Source organism: Amblyomma americanum, chromosome 1 (genome assembly GCF_052857255.1).
Source record: "Amblyomma americanum isolate KBUSLIRL-KWMA chromosome 1, ASM5285725v1, whole genome shotgun sequence".
NCBI lineage: Eukaryota > Metazoa > Arthropoda > Arachnida > Ixodida > Ixodidae > Amblyomma > Amblyomma americanum.
The window spans coordinates 352,243,670-352,260,780 of record NC_135497.1 but is presented as its reverse complement, the minus strand read 5'-3'; the positions used below and the strand labels follow the sequence as shown (position 1 = coordinate 352,260,780).

At 41.2% G+C, this 17,111-nt stretch overlaps 1 protein-coding gene across 2 annotated transcripts in view; it reads right to left on the bottom strand.

Annotated features, from left to right (window-relative positions):
- The window catches only part of LOC144115573 (sec1 family domain-containing protein 2-like), a 42,619-nt gene that overhangs the window by 21,629 nt on the left and 3,879 nt on the right, over positions 1-17,111 (bottom strand). Inside the window, exons 5-8 of one of the 2 annotated variants that reach the window (XM_077649998.1) lie at positions 16,967-17,092; positions 16,026-16,070; positions 12,650-12,822; positions 100-193 (exon numbers count right to left, since the gene is read on the bottom strand). In XM_077649998.1, coding sequence (XP_077506124.1) covers positions 100-193; positions 12,650-12,822; positions 16,026-16,070; positions 16,967-17,092 — 438 coding nt within the window. The remainder of the gene's footprint in view (positions 1-99; positions 194-12,649; positions 12,823-16,025; positions 16,071-16,966; positions 17,093-17,111) is intronic. The other variant, XM_077649999.1, reaches the window with a different exon arrangement.

Below are 17,111 nucleotides of genomic sequence, written 5' to 3'. Positions count from 1 at the left end.
AATCTAATTCTATTTTCAGTACCAAATAAGAAACAGACAACCTCGACTGCACTGGACTGAAACCAGAGCAGTGCATAAGGAAGAAAATCAGAATCTTGCCTTCTGCTTGTAGTTGATAATGTGCTGAAGGGCTAACTTTGAGTCTTCATGACCCAAACAACCAGGGCACACGGCATCTGAAGGTACAGCTGGCCTGCAAATAGAAAAATATACAAAATGAGCAACATGGAGCAATTGAGATGAAATGTTCTCAATGTTAAAAGCACCTTCAAAACATGCTGACCATGCTAAGGCATGTCAGCTGTAACAGTGCAGGAGACTGTTGACAACCCTTTAGAAATTTCTTTAAAATAAGTACAAGTACTTTCACGTCATTATTTCAAATAAGCCACACAGAATTTAAGACCTGTGTGTGCTATCTTTATTTCGTGCATTTATAGTCTTTCTCTGCATTGTACGCTCAGCACAGTGCAAACCAACATATTCTCACCTTTAAATCCAATATGATGTCTTAATCCTTAGAGGTAGTGCCAGCAAAGTTTTATGTGCTATGGCTGAGAGAAAATAGCCCAGGGCAACTAAGAAGAAATAATGCAGCGCACTCTCTTTAATGTGACATGCTTAGACGTTGTAAATTTTTTTCAGCTTATCAGAAGTGGTGCTCAACAGAAATGTGTGAGATAAGGTTGTATGAGAGTGTGAAGGCACCGTAAAGCAGCCATGAGATAAGTACAAGAGTTCGTAAGAAAATACTGAACCCTCCAAAAAATGCTTTCAGGAATCCCACGCAGCACCTGCAGTCAACCCTTCACGCTTCCTAGCTTTTATTGTGACAATTACTTTTTTGTCAAATTAGAAGGACATCTTCTTCGAGCCCATGCTTCTGAAAAACTGTAGCTGAGATTAAAGAACAGAATGTGCCTAATTAGATGTCACATGCAAAATTACCCACAATTCGACACTGCTCTTTTTGTGCTGAGAAGAATTCCTGTGTGGGAAAGCCTGTTCAATTAGCCTCCCTGTGTTTTCTCGCATTTTATTATTCTTTTCTCTTCCCTTAAACAATGCAGAACAGTGACATGAACCAAGTGAACACTTGGGCTGTGAAATGCTAGTCATATTGGCACTGGAGCAGCTTGTGTTCACCATTGTGCTCAAATTAAATGGTTTGTGTTAACCAGGCTCTCTTTTTAAAGTAGTGTCTACAAAAAAATATAAGTGATCAATGCAATTGATGTGGCAGAGTATGCATTAGCATCAGTGTAACCCCCCCCCCAATGGAGCAGTTTCTACCGCTGATGAGTTTAGACTGTGCAAGCGAGTGTTGTGATGCAGTCCGTCAATCACCATGTGATATTCCATACCCTCACTTTATTCTCCTGATCCAATCCAGCAATCAGTCACACTGCGACAGCCCGTATCCCCCCCTCCTGAAAGTGGAGAGGGAGATTTCCCTCTCACCACTTGCCTCCCACCCTCTACTCTAAAAGTGAAAAGGAGGAGTTCCTTCTCTTCACTCTGCCACCTGCCAACTGAGGCTTCAGGCGGACGGACAGATGGTCAGATTTTTCCAATATGGAGGTTCTAATGTTGATCCATTAAAACTAAACAAAGGCCTCTGAACTCTTCAACAGATCAGAAAATTGCTTAACACTGTTTGTCCTACACGGATCCTCTGTATTATACAAAGGCTCTGTATTCAGATGCTTCTGGAACAAACTTGTCATTCAGGTGAAGCCAAATTACAGTACAACCTCTGCTACCCATGTTGAGTGTTAGAACATGTCTTCAAAACTTCATGAGCAGCTTAGATCTCAAAATAACTTTCCACTGAGCATGCACTGATGCATAAGTCATAAGTTATTCATGTTCCAGAAAGGTGTCTCAAATCAAACAGAAAACAGCAAATGTAGGTGCCACGCTCTAAAGAATGTCATTTTCATGCTCTGGACAAGTATAACAAGGCCTACAACTGTACAGTACTTGGTTCAGATGAAAAGCTGGTTTCACTTCAGTGAGTGGAAGCAAACAATAATGCTATGCATGTATAAAAAAAAGTTCGAGCCCTTCTTGGTTCCCAAGGGAGGCCAAATGCATTTATGGTTGAGGAAGCAGTAGCAGTAAATTAATCGATGCATATGTATGTAATCTCTATTGCTTCACATTTCTGTGACTGCGACGTGGAGATCCACCTTGCACTGCCATGTGTTTGCCAACCATCTGCACTCATTTCGGAAGCTTAATGACGATGATCTGAGCTAAGTAATAGTAGACTCATAGCATACAATTTACACAAGTTAGATTCCAATCTAGTGTGTTACCTCTGTTTTCAACGGCTGTGCTGGTACACCAAGCTCATTTTCAGTCACCCGCCTCAATGCCCCTTCACTTATCAGTAAAACGCCCCTGCAGGCCTCCAGCCACGACATACGCGAAAAACAAGTGGTACATGACATGACTAGAACACATGCTTGTGCACTATGCACAGGCTCATTAACACTTTCCAATCCAGTTTTGGCTTGGTTTTGCCATGGCAGTAGCTGTGCTGCCCCACTGCTGTCAATATGCATGCACTTGTAGCTTCTGCAGCAAAGTGGAGCATGTAACTCTTGATGCACTTGCTGGAGAGCAGCACTATCCCACACATTGGGTTTTCCTCACAAGTGGCTCAAATCTAACATTCATCACTAACATGTGGAGCCATTCTTGTCCACAATTTGTCGTGAAGGTAATCTGTATTGCAAGTGAAAGCACAATTTTTACACAGTGTTCACTGTACAGTACGTGTCATACTTAGAGGTAACACGAGAAATGGTTAAACCAGCTCTTAATGCAAAGAAAAGTAGGTTTCGCCACAAAGTGAAAAAGGTGCAGCGAGCTTGGGAGGAGGAGCCTAAGGCTGCCCTTCTGCTTCACAGTGAAACCTACTTTTTTCTGTATTTATTTATTTATTTCAATACCCTAATGACTCTTGTGGGCATTACATAGGGGGGATTCATCAAATAAAACATAACAAATATACAATACGAAATACAAAAGGCAAAAACAGGAATAAGCAAAGCTAAGCAGCCAGGTACAAATTAATAAGAGAAAGGGGAAAAAAAATGGCTGGGAACATGTACTTGAAGAATAATAAGAAATACACATATAGCAAGATAGGCAAATAAAGTAGCTCAGAAAAGATAACAAAAATTCAACCTTCGGAGGTTACGAAACAAGGCATCTAACGTTTCTCAGAATGTAACAGCCGACACACACACCCACACACAAAAAAAATAGTGTACCAAAAAATAGATGCAAACACACATCACTCTAGGTTGCAAGATTCTAAATATGACAAATGAATTGTTTGAAATGATGATGCTGCAGCGATAACTGCAATGCTAGACGGAAGCGAATTCCACTCTTTAATAGCCAGGACGAAAGATGAGTATTTGTATCGTTCTGTTTGAGCAAAAATAGGTTTAATCTTCTTATGATCTACACGATCAGATGTGTGTGGTGCCAGGAGAATGTGTGAACATGCAAATGGTGTGTTGCTGTGTTACAGCACATGGAAAAAGCATAAACGGCTGAATTTTCTGTGCATGACCAGTGGCGGGAGATTGAGAGATGTTTTCAGAGCTCTTACACTTTGATGCCGAGAGTATGGGGAAAGGATGAATCGGGCAGCTTTGTTTTGTACAGATTCCAACATGCTAATAAGATAGGCATGATAAGGATTCCAAATGACTGATGCATATTCTATGGTAGGCCTGATTAGTGTGTTGAATGCAAGTAGTCTTGTGTGCTGGTTGGCTTGATGCAATCAGCATTTAAGAAGACCAAGTTTTTTTTAAGGCTTTTATAGTGATCAATTCAATATGAGTGCTCCAGGATTAATTAGAGTTAAAATTCACATTGAGGCATTTTACTGATGCAGCTTTTAATGATGGTCAAATTGAAAGGAATCCCCTAAGTTGGAGTAGAATTAGGAATAAGGGGGTAATTACTCATTGGCATCCACCCAAGCGCAGCCGTATGACTGTGCTTTGAGCTTACACTGTTCCCACTTCGAGTTATTGATCAATTTGCTCTCGCCCTACCATAAGCTTGCCGTCCCGGTTAGCTCAGTTGGTAGAGCGACTGCTCTGGTGAAGCGGTGGCCCCAGGTTCGAACCTCGGACCAGGGCGAATTTTTCTTTAACTGCAAAGTTTCTGAGAAAGCTGTATAGCTTTCATTTGTAGCCATATGGCTGAGCATGGGTGGATGCCAATGAGTAATTACTCCCTTATTAGCAATTTCAATGACAGAGTAATTAACTGTGTAGGTATTAGGACTCGTGCTAGTAACGGAAGTAAACTTGAGATGTTTAGTTTTATATGCGTTAAGATTTGCCACCTGCCGCAGCAATGAGTTAGCTTATCAAGGTTAGTCTGTAGAGCAATGATGTCGGAAGGGTTATATTACTTTGTAAATTACATAATTATCTACACAAAAAATCGTATAGCTGATGTTATGTTAGACGCGATGCCATTAATATATAAAGAGAAGCAGTGGACAGCATTAAACCCTAAGGGACTCTGGAAGCAACACTTGTACGTCTTGATAAGAAACTCCCTAACTTAACTGATTGAAAGCGGTTTGTTAGAAATGCATTAATCCACTCCATAGTATGATGATCCAACCGCAAGTTACATATTTTTATCATCAGGCGGTCATGAAGCACGCGTTCAAAGGCTTTCCAGAAATCAATAAAAATGAATTCGATGTAGAGGGAAGAGTCTAATTCTTAATGAAGGTCCATTATTAACTCAAATAACTGTGTCTGACATGATAAATGTTTGCAGAAGCCATGCTGGTTGTTATGAAGCAAGTTGTTCTGGTTAAGATGAGTCATAATGTGAGTGTATATTATGTGTTTGAGTATCTTGCAACATATTGAGGTCAGTAAAATTGGCCTGTAGTTATTAGGAATGGATCTGACTCCAGATTTAAATACTGGGATTACATAAGCAGACCAATCTTCCGGCACACATGTCATATCGAGTGATTGTTGGAAAATGAGAGATAGCAGGAAAGCTGTGAGCAGGCAGGTTATTTTGAACAGTTTTGCGTTGATGCCATCGGGTCCTGGGCTAGTGTGGTGGGTGGGGTAGGTGTTCAATTGCACAAGCAACGCCAAGTGCTGATAAGTGAATGTGTGAAAAAGGAATTTCGATATCGGTCTCAGGACGCAGCAGTGGGCAATTTGACCATAAAAACCTCTGTGAAGTGGCTGTTGAATTGTTCTGCACATTGTTCTATTGGTAGGATGCTGCTGTTTACATTCAAAAGAACAGGAACCGCACTAATGATTTTCGGATTAACAGTGTTCCAAAACTTCTTCAGGTCAGTATTCATCAAACTAGGAAGTGTAAAATTAAAATATTTGTTTGTGGCTTCATAAATTTCTTTTTCAGCTGTTTAGGAAATGCTATTGTAGCACTCCCAGTCTGTAGCGTCCTTTGCTCGAAATGCTTTCCTAAATCCTCTTTCTTTCTTATTTATTTATTGCCCTATTGACATCTCTGGTAAACCACGGATCGTTAGTATATGTGCTTATCATTTGTTTTGGCACTCAGGAATCTTAGATTTCTTTGAGTTTGTCACGAAACAACCTCCAATTTCAATTAGTAGTGCGTTTATGAAAATTGGCCTGAAAATAATATGTGAAAGTTTCCAGCAACAGGTTCATTTTTTCATTGTCTGCACATGCGTAGTTATAGATAAGCATTTTAGTTTTTGTTTTACTGGTATGTGTAAGTGAAAGAGAACAGTGTACAACTTTGTGGTCACTTATTCCTTCCAAAAGGTGAATGTCTGAGAGCTCAGGATGGGTTGTTAGGATGAGGTCCAGGATATATTTATCACGAGTGGATTCGTGAACAGTTTGGGTGAGCTGGTGATATTGAAGTAAATGAAGAAAATTGATGTTTTCCTGGCGGTGACTGTCCGAGTCAGTAATGACAGGAAAGTTAGTCACCTGCTAAAAATAGAAGGCAATTCGGATGCTTCACAATGATCTGCTCGATAGCATCCTTTAAAAGTTCAGTAAATTCAGGTTGCCTATTTGGTGGTCTATAACAGGTCTATAACAGACTGAATCATTTCTCGTGGTCCCTCTCAGTATGGCATATACTATACATACCAGTTCTTATAGCACATTGTATACAGTAGAATTTCGTTGATACACACCCAATTTTCACGATTTGCCGGCTGATACGCTTAAAATCGTCAGCAATACAAATGTCCCATAGAGTTGCACTGTTTTTCCTCTGGTTAATATGTTCCTATATAATATGATTTCTCGGCAACTACATTAAAAATGTTAACGTCTGGTTGCATGATGCATTTAGCTACCAACACCAGATAGGCAACCATGCGAGCAGGCTGGGTCTGGGGGAACACGACATAAAGAGCAAGGATGCTGCTACAGCGAGCTGCTGTAGCAACTTCCCCACACGGTATTCGTTCAAGGGAGTGAAGCACATGAATACGACAACAAGGAAGGGATCCCGGCTACTTTCACCATTGCAGTCGATACATCAGATGGACTGCAAAATTGCGAAGTGCAAAAGACAATGCAAATGCAGAGAGAATTCATTAAGCTAAAAGAAAGAACTCTTCCAACAGATGTTAGTCAAGATTTTTAGGAAGCAAAAGTGTCAATAAGTGCATTTGTACCTCGTTACTTTGTTATATTTAAAAATTTTTAGGGGCCTTGGATTATACGTCGTCACGGATTTATTTTTCCTGCATTTTTTAAAACATGTATCAACAAGGTCCTACTGTACATTGTTCACAGCAAGCACACATCAGTTTCTTTATTATATGCCTTGCATTCTTCAGAGCGTGTACTGGCTCTTGTAATTTCGTGACATCAGACTTGGTGGCACTATGTGATGGTAAACTGTCCATGGAGGAATGAATGACGACAGTTTATGAAAGAGTGAAAGGCAAATAAGCTTGCAGTTGCACGACAGTCAAGCAGTTGGCTGTGTGTTTTAAAGCTGCAATGCAGGAATGATATGAACAATCAGAGTAAATGAAACACAATGCACATTTTGCACAGATTCCATGTTATTTTTAATGTCAATTTGGTCTGGATGCCACAGGTACACATTTTACTTTGAAACAAATTAATGTGGTGATAGCAAGTCTGCAAATATGGATGGGAGCACGAGGACGGCCATATTCATGAAGTCCAAAGAGATGATGGCAGAGGCTAATACAAGGATGGTTTAAATGAAAACCTTGACAGCACAATGAAAATTTTACATATTAGGTGGTTGCTAACTTGGAAATCCCTATAGTCTTGATTACAAAACTGGCTGACATGTGGCAGCATTATGCTCGGAGGTTACATGGCTACACAGCAGTGCAGAGGTGGTGGCTCCACTAGGAACATGCACGACAAGGGAATAGAGATCTGTTCATTTTTTGAGTAGTCAAGGGCAGAAGGCTGTGGAAAATCATCGCAGAATGACAGTACAGTATAAAGACTCTTGCTTGCCACAGTAGCAGGTCTACGCATGGTGGAAGAAGTTTACAAGTTCTGTAGTGGATGCAGCCCAGCTGGGCTAGGCATACTGAGTAAAGACACCAGAAACCACTGCAGCAGCAGAAGTGACAGTGAAGGAAAGTTGGCATATGAGGGAGGAAATTGCCATCTGTATGAATATGTGGTCAGCCTCCCATACTTCTATGATGTAATGCTGTATGAAATAGTGTGTGCAAGACAGGTGTTACTCCAGTTGGCTGCAGAAATGAAAGGTTGATGTGCCATTGCCTGCAAGAAGTTGTTCTAACACTTTAAAGCCGAAGGCGATGGATTCCTGGAGGGAATCGTACCGGACCGGAGGATAAAACCGGGTGAAATCTGACTTCTGGCAGCCAGAAACCAAGAAAGCCAGCAAGAATTGGCACTGCACCTCACCACTAAAACCCCAAAACTTTTTCACACAATCATGAATGGAAAATTTTTCTCCCCCTCTTCTGTGATGGACAGGTGATAACTTCAGAGCACTATGGGCTAAGGGTAGACAGTCACCAGTGTAGCATGTGCAGATCTGCTCAGAGACAACCTTTATACTGCTATCAGGAGGAAATGGCATGGGCTTCTGAACTTAGGTGTTTTGCTGCTTCATGATAATGTACAACTCGAGAGCACATGCACAGCTGTTGCTACCACTATCCAGTATATGAAATCTGAGCGCCTACCGCATCAGCCATGCATAGCAGACCTTGTCTCCAGTGACTTCCGTTTAGACCGCTGAAACGTGTGCTGGTAAGCACGATCTTGAAGTCCGACAAAAAGACATGGAGGCAATATAGAGGAATTATGCCACAGCATTCCATCTGTGCAGAGTAAAACATTACATGAAAAATAATTTGTTTCCATTTGAATGACCCTCCGATAATGGCCCTATGCTAAGCCATAGAGAGTGAAGTGCAAGACACTTGTATGTGCTAGTAGGCATTATGAAAAGCACACATGTGTACGCCTAAAAAAAGAGAAGTGCTCTCTCTTGCTAGGCCACCACTGCCATTAGCCAACTTGGTGAACAGGTGAAAAAGCAGCAGCTACCTTATTTGATGTAGAATTCCTGAGATGGAAAGCACAACATAATGCATATTTAGGGCTCTTTATTTTCAGGTTTCGTTTTTTTTTTAAATTTGGGTGGTAAAGATTAGGCACAATTTTAAGAGTTGAAAATTGGGTACCAAATTTAGTTCTAGAAAAAGCTGCACAGTCCAGGTTCTTCTAAGTTATTCGCACTGATGAAAAAAAATAAAAGAATTGGCACTCATTCTATCGCTGGACACAAGACATCATATACTATCTGCAAGCAATTCATAAATCAAAAGCTAACGGCACCAAAGAAATGCTTACAGAGTTAAATACTCCTTTTTCTGCTTCATTTCTTTCTACTGTTTTGTCCTGTAATTTACCATTCATATTCACAGTATTTCTCTGCCCACATACCCACCCTTTCACGACCGTGCCCGCGTGTTTTGATGGAGGCGAAAGAAACGTAAAAGGCGCCCGTGTGCTGTGCAATGTCAGTGCACGTTCAAGATCCCCAGGTGGTCCAAAATTATTCCGGAGCCCTCCACTACGGCACTTCTTTCTTCCTTTCTTCTCTCAGCCCCTCCTTTATCCCTTCCCTCACGGAGTGCTTCAGGTGTCCCACCCTTTCACGACCATGGCATGAGATGTGAGACATACTGTGCCATTTCCTTTCCCCAACAACCAATTTTCATTTTTTCCCACTCTTTCACATACTCTCCGTGAATACCCATCCAATGTCACAGCTACCATTTTAAATGTGCAGCCAAGACACTGTTAGTGTGGGGGTGGTACTTGATGCTACAACACAGATGGTCAGGTAACTTTGCTATAGGGCCTAGCTAGAAACAGGAACTTTTCAAGCTCATTCTGAAGTGGAGTCACACACAGTGGTCGAAGAGAAAAAATAAAAGTTTTCCAAATGTCAAGAATCAACAGAAAAGGCCCCTCTATAAGGTGGCATAAGATATATGTTAGTCTCCAGATATTACTTTCAGTTCAGTTCAGCCGCTGTCAAAAGTGCAGACCCCAAAGGGTTTACTTCTTTGCTACGCTGTGTCCCATTATGCACTGCCAGCATTCCAAATCTCTTGAAGATAAGGCGGGTAATGCATGCCGTTCACAAGGCATTGAATACTGCACCAAGAGTGTTACCAGAAAATGTTACAAGAAATCACACATCCTATGTGCATGTTCTTTCACTGTCTGTGTATGTTTTCCTATGTGCATGTTCTTTCACTGTCTGTGTATGTTTTCTCTCTTGTGTTTGTCCACTGTTGGAGTAAAGTTTTTCAAAAAAAATGAACCAACTTACTCAAAAACAAGTTTTACAGAAAGTGATGACTTCACTGACGCTAATAAAGCACGACACCACAGTTCAAGATGGAAGCCAAACCGCATTACAACAATAATAGAAATATTAAGTAACCAAGAAAAGATTTCAAAGTAACCCGTAAGTACGCTCAAGCCTCTGACCGTTACACAACATAAAAGTCCACACAAAACAAGCAGGAACAGATGCACACAAAGACAACAACAGCTTCAATGCTGTAAAGGACCCATACACAAAGGAAATGTTCTTCCTTTCTAAAAATGCTGGCTGTGTCTCAGGAAAATGCACAACAGTAAACTACTGTTTACTGTCAACAGTAAACTGTGATCTACTTATGGGTAGGTAAGTGAAAGACCTATTCAGGCATATTTTATGAACTCTGTCAACCCGGCCAAAATGCCTTAACAAGCATTTAATCAAAGCAACATACAAATACACCGTCTTGATTTTTTTTTCAAGCACCTAGCCTTATAAGATACAAGCACTCAATCTGTTTACTGATGAATATACAAGCACTTTAGGCTTTTTTTTAGAACTGCAATCAGAATGAACAGATATATACAGCCAAACGGCTGAGCAATAACTGCAGTATGATGTGCATCAAAAGGTTCGTGACAGGCCATAAGCAATATAAATTGCGAATGACAGCATGTAAGCAAGAAAGGACCATTAAAAACCTTTCAAAAGTATTCCTAATGACACAAAACAAATCTGAAAGGAATCCTGTGATGTGAAAAAAGATGAGCAACTACAAATTAATTTTTGTGCATGTTGTGTAACTTCGCTAGCACAGTTTTAGCTTTCAAGCTACTAGAAAATAGAAACCGGCTGTTTCTGTACAAAATGCATAATATATATTTCATAGAAAAACAATAAACAGTGCATGCCACAGATTCCAAGGACATACCTCTAGGCCCCAAACACAACTTAAAGGGACTCTGAAATGATTTTGATGGTTATACAGTCTAGCACATTTATAACGGCCACAGATATAACAATCACTCGTTTATTACGAACGAGTGCAATGCTACCATCAAAGTATGCACTAGGGCAATGGTAATTTGTCTCAGATACAACAAACACATTTGGCCGCATCACTCGGTTATAGCGAACAAGAAGGTGCCCTATATCCCCCCCCCCCCCCCCCCCCTTCCCAACCATAACATGAAGAGGTCGCACTTCCAGCAAGCGCAGAGATCGAAGAGCGTCTCTCAGCCCTCGCGACACCGTCTCAGAAAGAACATGTCAACCCTACAAAGCAATAAAAAGGTGGCATTTAAACAGTAAGTGACCACCGGCGAAGCGCGCGTTGATGGCTTAGCGCTCGCCGGCTGGGCAGCACTCCAAGAGGAAGAAGAGCAGTGGCCGCGAGAAAGGGGCATCGTTGAAAGCAAAGCTATTGCCCATAGTTGTGGATCTACTAACAGCAGCGATTTGAAAATTTGAATGTCTGGCCCCATTTTTTTTTGTGCTGCTATCATGTGCAGGCAGTGTCAGACAGTGGACAGTGCTGCACTACTTTCGTAGCTGCATGGACCTACAGACGATAGATGAAACTCTCGAAAACACATGTGATCAGACGCATGGAGTTTTGTAGCAACATGTCATTGATGCATTGCTGGCCAGATGTTTCCTTGGAGGACTACGTTCCTGCATGTGGACCACAACATCGTATAGCTGCGTGTACTAACGAAGCTGTTGAATGCCAAGTACAAGCATTCCCCTACCACTAGGAATCTGATTAATGTGGCCGACCTGCCATGAACTGCTGTAGATGCTTAAACCACGATTTGTTATAACCAGCCTAAAGTTGATTGCTGGCAGCAAGTGTCTCAGCAAGGAGAGGATGACCATCCTGGAGAGCCCGGAAAGAGCTGCTATAGGGTATGCTTTGAGCAAGTAGAAGCGCATAATACAGTAAACAAATAAGTTCCATTTTTGGCAGACCTAATATTTCTGGCTGTTACACAGACAGTCCACTTACTACGAACATAGGATATAACGAACAGAACCGCGTGACCATCAGGTTTGTTATAAGTGAGTGCGACTGCATTCTAATGCAATAAAGCTGTACAGGTGGTCTTGGTGCGTGTTTGAATTAAGTTTAAAAGCTCTATATGGAACCTATAATTTACAAATAATTTTTAAAAGCTGCTGCTTGCAACCGATTAGGTCAACACTTCAACACATGTTTTTAGCTGCCCCTCTCCCTCTGACGTAGAGCGGGAAATGCAGGGAGCCTTCTTATAGGGTGTGCATAAGTGAAGGGGTGGGATGGAGCGGGGCACACTCCTAACCTGTTTTCTTAATTTTTTTTTTCTAGCGCATCAGCATGTACGAGTTGAGGTGGTAGAGGAAAAGCATCAATTCTAATCGCCAATATTTTCGGTATTGATGAGGCTAACTCAAAGATTTTAACGGTGCAGTGATAAGTGATCGAATACTAATCACTTGTGTGCTTTTCCTAGCTTTAGTAAATACCATTTCATGGTCCTTTAACTCCAGAGGTCTTACCAACAGAAAAGAATACAGAAATACATTATCTAAGGCACTCATTAGCAGACTAAATGAGTGGCACAACAAAACTAGAGGCAACGAGTTATCTCTTACTAAAAAGGACCACTCTCGCCTAATACCTCCCAAAGATCCATCCTAATACCAAGTAAAATACAATCTAAATAGCCAGAAAGAACACTTCTGCATTCATGATGAGCTAGGCACTTACTCAGGTGAGGAGGAGATGCAGCGCGTGTCGATGCACACATCCAGACGATGACCAGGAAATGGAGGGAGTACTCTGACCAATGTGTCCAAGAAAGACTCGCAAGAAGCACTAAGTGATCCAGCCATGTCCAAAGTGCAATCAAGCAGTAGAAGGGACACCTTAGACTTTGCAGACTGGTGAAAAAAGAAACACACTGCACTTGAAAGAAAACTCACGAAGCACATTCATAATGCATACAAAAATTTGCAGTGAATGAGTTTGCTATTTACAATGTTCAATTTATTTATCACGTCAAATGACTTTCCTGACAACCACTGGGCAGATAAGGGTAAGGAAATGAGGGGCTTGTTATGGCATACATAATTTGTGGTTCTGATCATTTTATGGCTGAAAGATAATTAATTTGAAAGTAGAAGAAAAAACAACCATATGCTGCCTGCCAGTGGGATCCGAACTCATGACCTCTGTATGTCGCGTACAGTGCTCTACCAAATGAGCTGTGGCAGCGGTCGTCCAATCTTCTACTTATAGTTCATTTGTCCTCATGAAGCATACAAACCCTCTCAGGGCAGTAAATAGTGTTTGAGAATGTCCCAAATGAGAAGAAAAACTTTCATTGGCTGAAAATTAATGAGAAAAATGGCAGGCTTGATCAGCACACTAGGAAGAAAAAAATCTGTTTCTCCAAACTCCTGCCGTGACTTGAGCTAAAATGGTTTGCGGGGTTTAACGTTCCAAAGTGACTCGGGCTATGAGGGACACCACAGTGCAGGGCTCCGGAAATTTCGACCGCCTGGGGTTCTTTAAGGTGCACTGACATTGCACAGCACATGGGCCTCTAGAATTCGCCTCCATCAAAATTCGACCACCACGGCCGGGATCGAACCCGCGTCTTTCAGGACAGCAGCCAAGCACCATAACCACTGAGCCACCGCAGCAGCTACTTGAGCTAAAAAATAATCTTGGTTGGTGGAAACTACTTTGCTAACCCTGCAATCACATTTTTGTTGAAGTGAAGGCTAATACTCTTATAAATTGCAGGCTTGGCATTCAGATATATACAAGACTTTATGTGCACTAGAGTGACATACCATCCCAGATATTGCTTCTTAGTGCATTGGCATTCTGCTGCTAAGGAAGAGAACATGGGTCCAATGCCTGCATGCATAAATGTAAAAGCACCTGCACACTGAATTTCAAACAAGTTAAAGAATGCTAGGCAATCGAAATAAAGTTGAAGTCCTTCACAACCTCATGATCTATATGTATCTTTGGCATAAAAAGATGCACTGCATTAGCGCATATTGATATCTAGGCGAAACTTTTACATAAATTCCCAAGCCTAGTCGGGCTAAAGCAGCTCAAGTTGTATGGAGAAGCCAGACTAAGCAGAGTGAACAAGTTTAGATATTTTGAAGTACAACCATGCCAATGGAAGCTAGGCGTTCAACAAAGTATCTTGTACAGCCGGCGTGGTGGCTCAGTGGTTGTGGTGCTCGGCTGCTGTCCCGAAAGACGCGGGTTCGATCCCGGCCACGGCGGTCACATTTAGATGGAGGTGAAATGCTAGAGGCCTGTGCATTGTGTGATGTCAGTGCACGTTAAAGAATCCCAGGTGGTCGAAATTATCCAGAGCCCTTCACTACGGCGTCCCTCACAGCCCGAGTCACTTTGGGACGTTAAACCCCATAAACCATAAACCAACAGTGTCTTGTAGAACGTTTTTACAGGAGATGCAAATAAAGGGTGTACCTGTGTAGTGAACAGCAGGCACACTACTTCATATGCCCGACTAGTACTGCTAAGATAAGAGAAAATGTTTTGCTAATACTTGACAGTGAATGTGTGCAAAATTGGCCTCATTCTTATCACTGGACAACGAGTTTAGTGGTTTTGCAGAGCTGCTCCACCAATGCGGCTAGTAAGTGATCACTCTATAAGGCAAGCCTGCTGGCACGGACGAAGCGTAATTTCACAGTGCAAGGTGGAAGTCCTGACCCCAGCCACCAACAGTAACAAAAAATAATTCCTAGATTACCTGCCAAGAATGCCTTAGCTCACTACCAGACATATGCTTCTAGATGACGTTTTACTCCTCACATTTTGCACATAGTGAAAGAAGAAATGTCTATTAACAGAAAATCTTGTGAACAGGAATGGCTGGCAAGCTCCTACTCATTTCTGCTTTAAATTTTCAGAGCAGATGTTCCAGCAACATTTTTTTTGTAGGCCCGTAAAAGAGACAACACTAAGAACCGAGTTGTTTTCAATTAGGCTCTCACATAAGACCCGATACTGACATTCTGCATTAACACAGGTAAACAACAGGAGTGGCAAAATCTTGCAGAGGATATTTTTATAAATAACAATTTCACACTCAAATGTAAAAACGCCTCAAATCAAGCATCTATGCATTACAAATTGCTATTTGCTAGACAAACAAAAAACACTTCAACCTTCACACAAGCCACATTTCAGTTTATAATTCTTAAACCAAGAATAGAGCATATGAGAGAATGAATGGCTTCTAAAAAAATATTGGCACAACAAAAGTTTTTTCACTCTTAATTTCACACACATTCAATAATTATCAGTAGTAATACAAAAATATTTGAAATCAAGCAATTAATTTGTTGACAAGTTATCTGCCCAGTCCAATTTATTTCAAGAGCTAAAAGACAGCAACTTATGACCCTTATGCAGCATATGACTCCAATGATCCCATGATCAATGATCCCATGACGCAGCATATGACCCCGATTTGTTTTCTTTTTAAATATTGTATGATGATGGTGTGTACACCAGCTTAGACGTGGGCAGTGTACAAATCATCCTGCAATAACAGTAGGATGCAAGCCAAAATACAGATTTCAGTATAGCTATAATTGGTCATAGTTGTCCAGGCCAGCACTAAGCGACTAGATACATTTGTACAACAGTCTGGAGGTCTTGGACAACTGGATATCAGTGCCACATCTGTCCCATCATCTAAGTACATGCTAGGTAGTTTGCTTGAAGCATGTCCACTTCTAATGACCCACAACTTGAATGAAAAACTTCATTTTTAATTCAACACAGAGCACTTGTAACATGCTTGTCAGCGGTTCTGTCTAGTTTGGATCCTCTTTTTTACATTCTAAGCCTGAAATAAAAGCATTTCCCTATAGCTCTAGAATTTTTAAAGTAGAAAAAAAATTTTTGGGTGTCCATTTTTCCTTTTTGAATGAGGCCTACAGGCCTAGTAATCATGAAAATGAGCTCAAAAGACCAGTGCGCAATGTTGGTAATCAATTTTTTTACCAGCAGTTTCAGTCCTGGTCGGCACCAACACTGAAGTGCACCATAACATGACGGCTGACTGGTTAGCCTGACTTACCACATTCCTGATGATGTTGGCATCACCAGCAAGCACCGGTTGTTCCTGTGAACACCCAGTGGGTTTGGTGACGTCACAGTGATTGGGGCAAGTGCACTTTGGTGTCACTTGATACGGGTGGAAATGCCAAACAGCTCTTTGGACCGCATTCAAAATTATAATTGCGTTCCACTCAATGCCTGCAACTGAAACTTGCTAGAAGGCATCTCCTTATGTCCGTGAAACAATAAAATCATATTGCTTGTTTGCATTCAAAATTTTACGCCTGTACCCTTTCATTACTTGAGAACGCACTTTGATTTTGAAAAATGCATAATGGAATTTGACTGTACTATACATTGGTCAATGGCTGATTTTATAGCCATGTGCAGAATTCATTGCTAAAAAAGAAGAGAAAAAAGTAAAAAAGTAAGAAAATAAAGGTGTTAATGCCATCATAAGCCATGGAAGTTACATGAAAAGTACCATCATGATCAAACACCTGCAGCACATGAAAGGTCCCAACCAGCACTTCAAACACTGCCCTCAGGAATATGCCTGGCACCCAGGGCCAAGAAACACGTAACTAGAACGTTCTTATCCATTTGGTAACCTAGTATAGTATGTTATCAGAACACTGACATCACTGCTGTGTACAGAGTAACTGGTGGCACCAATAGTGCCGTAAGTTACTCAGGATGGCACTAAGCTGTACACAACATACTGCCATCTGATGGCTATATTTTTGTGCAGGTTTTAGGCTCTTAGTTTCAAGGAATGCCACAGCAACAACACCACAGCAAAATGTTTTGCAAATGTTGCTGTAAGGTATATATGGCTACACATTATAATACAACATATGCAGCAATTTTATTTGAGGTAGTTTCACAACTGCAAGGTCACTGGCAACTTGCTACCACATTTTAGTGACTTATAATTTTAAGTCCAAAAATTGGCCTCACCCTTCTGTGACCCCTGGAGAGTCGGGACAGTTCTTCTCCAACAATTCGAGACAGTGATCCAAGGGAAAATGTTTCTTCTTTGATATGAGCCACTTCAAATATAGAGTTCAAATTCCCTATCAAAGACTACAAACACACAAGAAAA